Raw genomic sequence first — 6,781 nt, 5'->3', positions numbered from 1 at the left:
ACAAAGAACAAGCTATATAATAGGTAGCCAACACTTGATTGGCGGTTACTATATATGTGTTGTGGCATGAAAAAGATATATGGCGTGATTTGTCTCGAGTTCTCAATTTGATTCAGAGAATCTCATGCATGGGAGCGAGAAGCATGATCCTTGTGCATATTTTACATATCTCCTGGGAGTTATGGCTTACTATATTTCCTAGAACTGTGTGTATCATAATATATTTTTCAGTTGTTCATCAATGTTGGTGATATATTCATAGTTACTGGTTTTGGTTGGGCTAAGGTTTTGCTCGGGATCCTTCATACGAGAATGTAATTCTATTGTGGATCGGAGGAGCTTCGGGGAAGATTGGCACCTTGAAGTGCCCCTCAACATGGTAGAAAGGATATGATGTGAAAGGTGCTCAAGGAGGCGGTAAGTTTAGTCGCCATTTTTTGAAGCGTGATCTTCTATTTTTCAAGTTACTTTATCTCTGTAGTGTCGACTATACTAACTTTTATGACACATGTTCATGTGTAGTATGCTAATTGCACTTTTGATGGCCAATCATTGCAAAAAAAGGAAGTAATGCAAACATGTAAATAAAAACTATGGGCATAAAACTTCGGATTGGGATGGTCTTACTGGAGTCGGAGGAAGAAGAAAGGGAATGTTGGGAGAGAGTGGCGACATGTAAGTGGGTATAAGAGGAGGAGGAGCACAAGGAGGAGGCTTGTCGGTAAAAAAGAAATCGACATTTTTGCCTGCTATGCATGAGAATCCTAATGACATAAGTAAGTCATCATTGATACCGAACCACTAAAATTGACTTGCCAGGAAAAAAGAAATCGATAATTCCACCTGATGTGCATGAGAATCCTAACAATATATGTTAGACATGATTGGTATTGAACTACTAGAATATGCCCCGTTGCAACGCACGGGCAATTTCCTAGTTTTACTGAAAAAAATCTAGAATTCCTGCAGAGTATCTGATGAGTTCCGGCTGCAAATTCTTGTGCTTTGATTTCCTAGAAGCTAATTCATGACATGTTTTAGAATCATGTATTTTCAAAAATAGGCATGGCAGAATGCTCCAAATTAGAGAAAGTATAACAAGGTGACGTAGACGAGCTGTAAGACTTTAAATATTATATTTTGCTGAGTTGGAGGATAGAGAAAAGAAGAGAGAAGAAAAACGGGTTGTAGATTTACAACCTGCTGTATCACGGGTTCTAAGAAACTTTGTGAGAGTGTAAGATAGGTTATTTGATAATAAAGTAGTACTTTCTTGTTGCTAACTGCTACTCCCTCCCTTCCTAAATATTTGTATTTTTAGGGATTTCAAATTACTATCACATACAGATGTATATAGACATATTTTAAAGCGTAGATTCACTCATTTGCTCCATGTGTAGTGACTTGTTGAAATATTTAGAAAGACAAATATTTAGGAACGGAAGGAGTGCTATATTGTCTATTACATTAGCTATACGTAAGACATGGCAACATGCTATAGCCAACTGTTACTATATAGTAGTATTAGTCATGCTCTTGAAGGAATGAGCTCGTTAAAATTCACAATGATTGACTTTCTACACTTATACTTCCTAAGATACCTAATAGTAAAAGGTTAGAGCATGTCTAGCAGAATCATTATCCATCACCATCTTTATAAAATTGCCAAAATTTCAAGAAAATGCATCCTTGCAGATTCTTTATCTGAGGTCATTCTTATAAATTTTAGGTTAGATAAGAACTCCGATGTCTTCTGATCCAAACAGTAGGGCAAAAGACACCCCAATGTGATTTGTGTATATTTTCCAACCTTTGTGGGAGGAACAAAAAATTCCCTGACCGCATGTGGCGAGCAATCGTGCCTCTGTGCCCTCCGACCATCGTCGGCCACCCTCAAGCCCTGCTCCACCTACCATCGACCCTCTCCCTACTACCGTGGAATCATCCCCACCCCCTCCCCTCTATCCAGCACCGTCTTCACCCGCCTCCCCCAACTCTTTACCACCGCCCCGAGCTCGAGTGTGTCGGCATAGCAAGCTCCACCGCAGCAACATGAGCTCCTCCCAGAGGAGCTTTGTCTGAGTTACGAGCCTTTCGCCATGTTGCTCGGGCAGAGCCACACACGTAACCGCTGCCCTCCTCCATGCACCCGAGCGCTTCCCCGCATTCTACGAAGCGTGGCCTTACTTCTCAACGCCAAAGCTCGGTAGTCGTGCCTCCTCCTCCCGCAATGTTTGTGCTAGACAATGCCACCACCATCGAAAAGGTTGTTGTAAAAATCTCATGCTCGACTATCTCTCTCCCCCCCCCCTCTCCCTCTCTCTTGTAATTCAAAGAACACGAATTAGATATGCAAATTTGATGATGTTTAATGCCATTTGCTTAAATGAGAAGTATTTTGAACATTCATTGTTAGAGGAGGGTGTCGATGACTTTCTTGACGGCGATGAAGATTTGGACATGGTGACACTTTTGCTTGCAGAGATGGATGAGAGCAACAAGCAAAAGCATGGCGTTTATCAAGTTAGGAGACACTTCCATATGAGAAGTCATTTATGTATGTGCATTGTCAACGCAATGGAAGAGAACACAACTACTTCAACAATAACAAATGAAAAGATCTGGTTTACTTGGGTTTAGTGTTTTGCAAAAGGTCGCAATGGCAACGTGGAAGTGGTTTTCATGGATTCATATGAAGAAATAGGATATAAATGGTCCAAATCAAGCACTGGTGGCTAGTGGCGGTGGGCAAATGACTCCAATTTCTTCAATCCAAGCACTACAAAATTCTTCAAGTGCCCCCTCCCCCGAACTACACATAGTTCCGCCTCTCTTGGTGGGACTCGTAGTATATCTTGTATTACAATTCTTGTCATTTGAAAATTTAGTACTCTTATCATCTCTGTCCATTTGGCCTTGTTTAAAACTTCTACAAATTAGATTATGCTTTTATGAGTAATGTTGTGTATACCTTACAACATAATATATATGTAGAAAATAAATTGTAATTTTTTAAAAATATGAATGTACTAAAACCATTATGTAGATTTCTTTTTATGTCCAGAATATGCTGATTTGGGAACAAATTAAATTTCAAATTGTATAATGGAATAACTAGATTTGGTACACAAACACAAATCCTTATGGTACATCATTAGTTTTTTCCTTGGTATAATTCATTGATGTAGAATGAACAACAACAAAAACGAGACATTTCATATATTCATCTCCACTTTTGGTACATTAATTAATTCTTGTTTGCAAACTATAATTTGTACATAAGGCTGTGCTGGACAAGAACAAAAATCAAATGCTCATCCTACACAGATCCACAAGATATGTACAAAAGAGAAGAAGATTTTACGAGAGCAATGCACCAAAGGAAGACTTGTTGCCTACAAATTCGTTAGCACATGTATAAATAAGAAAGTATCACTTGGTAATGTGTAAAAAAGGAAGGTTCTCGCGTTAAAATTAATGAACAAGGGGAAGGTGATGTGGAACAAAATGAACTTGATGACGAGTGAGGAGCACCAAGTGGGGTAGTAGACGAATCTGGTGCAAAGGTGCTCGGGCCGCTGTATCCAATGGAGGCATGTGCCCGGGACTTCATGGTAGCTTGGAGGAAGACCTGACACTGTTACAGTGGGGGAGCGCGATAAGGCGACGGTGGGCTCTGAATTGGCTGGAGATGGAAGCAACGCAACTTGGAGCCGACAGATCTACAAGAAGTGAGACTTTGGAAGGCCGGCTCTAGCCCAGTGAGTCTCGGTCGAGTTTATTCGGCCGGGCTAGTGGCACACAGTGGACGAATGGGGGGGGGGGGGGGGCTTTCCGGCAGCCCAGGTTGGTGCACGTGAAAGAGAGAGATAGAGGTTTGGACTAGAAACAGGGAGCCGCGGCGAGAGGGTCTGAGCCTGCAATGTTCGTTATGTTCAAGTGGCTTGTTAAAATGTCTACCACCTCTTCACCTCACGTGATTTGTACCATCAAATTTCCATCAAATGGCCCAGACCCGATCGCGCGATCACTCCTAAGGTGTTGCTAATGCTATACAAGTTGCCCTCGGAATTGAAGAGAAATGAAAGGACTGTGATTTAGGGATTCTGGTAGAGCGAAGCACACTGTAATTCCTAAAAGTTGTTAGACATTGACCCTAAAATTGTTTTAGGGTCTCCCATTTTAGGGATTTTTAGGGAGATGCTCTTAGGGCCATATTTTTTTCCTGCAGACTTTGCATGCACCTTCTATCACTTTAAATATACTGTTTTGGAATATCATCTAATGTGTCACGGCTGCAAATTCATGTGCTTTGGTTTCCTAGATGCCATGCCATCCAAATCTTACTTTCCGTTTTCATGTTCATAGAATCATGAATTCTAAAACAGCGCACTAGATATTTTCATGTATTACATGCATATTCTCTCTTCTTCCTTCTTCAAGTACGTGGAGAGCATCTAATTTTTTTTGGCTTCCATAGAAGAATCTAAGAAATAATAATATGTACTAACTCAGCAACAATTAAGAGGGTGTTTGTTTCCAGGGACTTATTGGCTTAGGGACTTAAAAAAATCTCTATAAGTCCCATCTAAACCAAACAGAAGGACTTATAGGGACTTAAAGTGGGCATTTGGGACTTATGAAATAAGACTCTCAAGGAGGGATTTATAGGGACTTATATTTGTAATATGGTCTTATAGGGACTTATAAGTACCAAGAACCAAACAGGTAGGGACTTTATAAGGACTTGGGACTTATAAGTTGGGACTAAAAAAAGTCCTAAGACTTATGAACCAAACAGGGCCTAATATGAATTTGTGGAAGTATCTAGGGATGTAAATGGCAAATAAATGACACCCGAAAGTCCCGTTTAGTTAGTTTGATAGTTCATTTTCCTAAAAAGAATATATGTGAATATATTGAACTGTTAGATAATAAGTGGATTTAAGCGGGATTTAAACTGTACCCGGTTTACATAGAATCTCAATTTCATGCATCTTGTCTTTATTTGTGTGCTTTAGGACAAGGATGCTTATCAACAATCTCCGTAATTTTACAGCCTAAATTTCACGGGATTTCGGCATGAATGTCAGGCAAACCAGTTCGTTTTGCTATGGAAAGTGAAGAAGAATCCGTGTCCGAAAATGGGACCAGAGGGAATTTGTTGGATCGTTCGTACGTGTGGCGGTGCTCAAGTGGAAAATTAGATAGCATCACAAGCTCCGAACAGTCCACATTGATGGCGCCATTAATTCACTCACATGTCCACACCTAACGCCTCGCCACACCTGGCCATGGCAGCTCGGCTTTACACAACCTTTGGCTCATCCGAGCCTGCCGTGTGGGTCCCATGCGCCGCCACGTAGGCGCCCAAGACTCGCCTCTCCCGTGATCCCAGGCTGTCTATAAAGCCGGGAGGAGGCTACGTGCGAAGCTCAGGACACCCAGTCACCGTTGGATGAGCTGAGCTTTGGGTGGTCGGATGGCGTCGCCGCTGCGTAACGGGGCTCAGGCGGGGGGTCGGAGGAAGGAGTCGAGGCGGCTGGGGGCGCTCCTGCTGGTGCTGCGTGTGGCGGCGCTGTGCTTTAGCCTCGCGGCGGCGGTGCTCGCGGCGACGGACGGCGCCGTGCTGCGGCTGGCGCCGTTCAGGTTCCTGCTGGCGGCGAACGCGATCGTGGCGGTATACTCGGTGTTCGAGGTCGCCGCGGCGGCGTGGGAGGTGGCCAAGGGCGCCACGCTGCTCCCGGAGGCCTTGCAGCTCTGGTTCGACTTCGGCCACGACCAGGTAACTAATTAACCAGCGCCTACTTGCTGTAATTACACGCAAGTTGCATCTGGTCGATCGACCACACACAAGGAGTTAGTTACCTAATTCCGGAGTTGTTAATTTGATCGTGTGTGCGTGCGCTGCAGGGTTTCGGGTACATGGCGCTGGCCGCGGCGGCGGCGGCGGCGCGGGAAGCGGCGTTGTGCGGCGGAGGCCAGGAGCGGAATATCAGCAGCACGGCGTGCCTGCAGGGCGACATCGCCGTGGGGCTCGGGTTCGCGGCGTTCGCGTTCCTGGCGCTGGCGGCGCTCGCGACGGGGTTCCGGCTCGTCCGCTTCCTCGCCACCGGTTCCCGGCTCCCGGCGGGGACCTCCTCCTCCTCCCCGTATTGACCGGCGCGCGTGGGGCCATGGGGCATACGTCCGTACGTAGTAGCTACTCGTGCGATGAACTGATCGGGGTGCGGCTAGCCAGAGCACTTCGATTTTTCGGTGGTTTTGATCGATCGGTGGGGTGATTATTACAGTATGCACTACGCTGATTAGCTCGACACTATTAGATGGATGTGTGTGTGATGTGTACGCAAGATTCTGCGGGATATACCAGTGAAACATAGGCGGTGCATGACGAGTTTGTTTTTTCATTTTGGGTTTGCTATATCTGACCGGTGGGACTCACCCTTGTTCTTTTTTTTTCTGGGGATTTTTGCCGAGAATTCGGGGAGCTTCATTACTTTAATAACATTCGATTACAACTACCCCTGAAGCTGTAATGAGAAAGGATGAACGTTTGTGTGGCCAGTAGTCTGAAACCAAGGAACATGCCTGCTTAGCATAAAGTTCCCCCACACTGCTACCATCCTTGGGACATGTCTAACAGAAAAACTAAAACTTGCCTATTTTCCCTCTATTTCATCTAAGATAGACGCTACAATTGATCAAGAATTATAACACGAAGACCAGAGGTTAACAGCCTCTAAGCAATCCACTTCCATCACCACGTGTGAGAAAGCCT

The 6,781-nt window shown here is 44.3% G+C and overlaps 1 protein-coding gene across 1 annotated transcript; it reads left to right on the top strand.

The window, feature by feature from the left end:
- Positions 1 to 5,434: 5,434 nt before the first annotated feature.
- Positions 5,435 to 6,578, top strand: LOC123115805 (CASP-like protein 4C1). Its single transcript, XM_044536895.1, has 2 exons — positions 5,435 to 5,785; positions 5,914 to 6,578. The coding sequence occupies exons 1-2, from the start codon at positions 5,483 to 5,485 to the stop codon at positions 6,157 to 6,159; spliced, it is 549 nt and encodes a 182-aa protein (XP_044392830.1). The 5' UTR covers positions 5,435 to 5,482; the 3' UTR covers positions 6,160 to 6,578.
- Positions 6,579 to 6,781: the final 203 nt, after the last annotated feature.

Source organism: Triticum aestivum, chromosome 5B (genome assembly GCF_018294505.1).
Source record: "Triticum aestivum cultivar Chinese Spring chromosome 5B, IWGSC CS RefSeq v2.1, whole genome shotgun sequence".
In the NCBI taxonomy this organism is placed as follows: domain Eukaryota; kingdom Viridiplantae; phylum Streptophyta; class Magnoliopsida; order Poales; family Poaceae; genus Triticum; species Triticum aestivum.
This window is presented reverse-complemented; position numbering and strand designations above follow the sequence as displayed.

What these genes read in the sequence shown, in the direction of transcription:
- LOC123115805 (XM_044536895.1), top strand. Translation starts at nt 5,483, where the DNA reads ATGGCGTCGCCGCTGCGTAACGGGGCTCAGGCGGGGGGTCGGAGGAAG. An exon ending in TCGACTTCGGCCACGACCAG is followed by an intron (nt 5,786 to 5,913) that starts GTAACTAATTAA and finishes CGTGCGCTGCAG; the next exon opens with GGTTTCGGGTACATGGCGCT.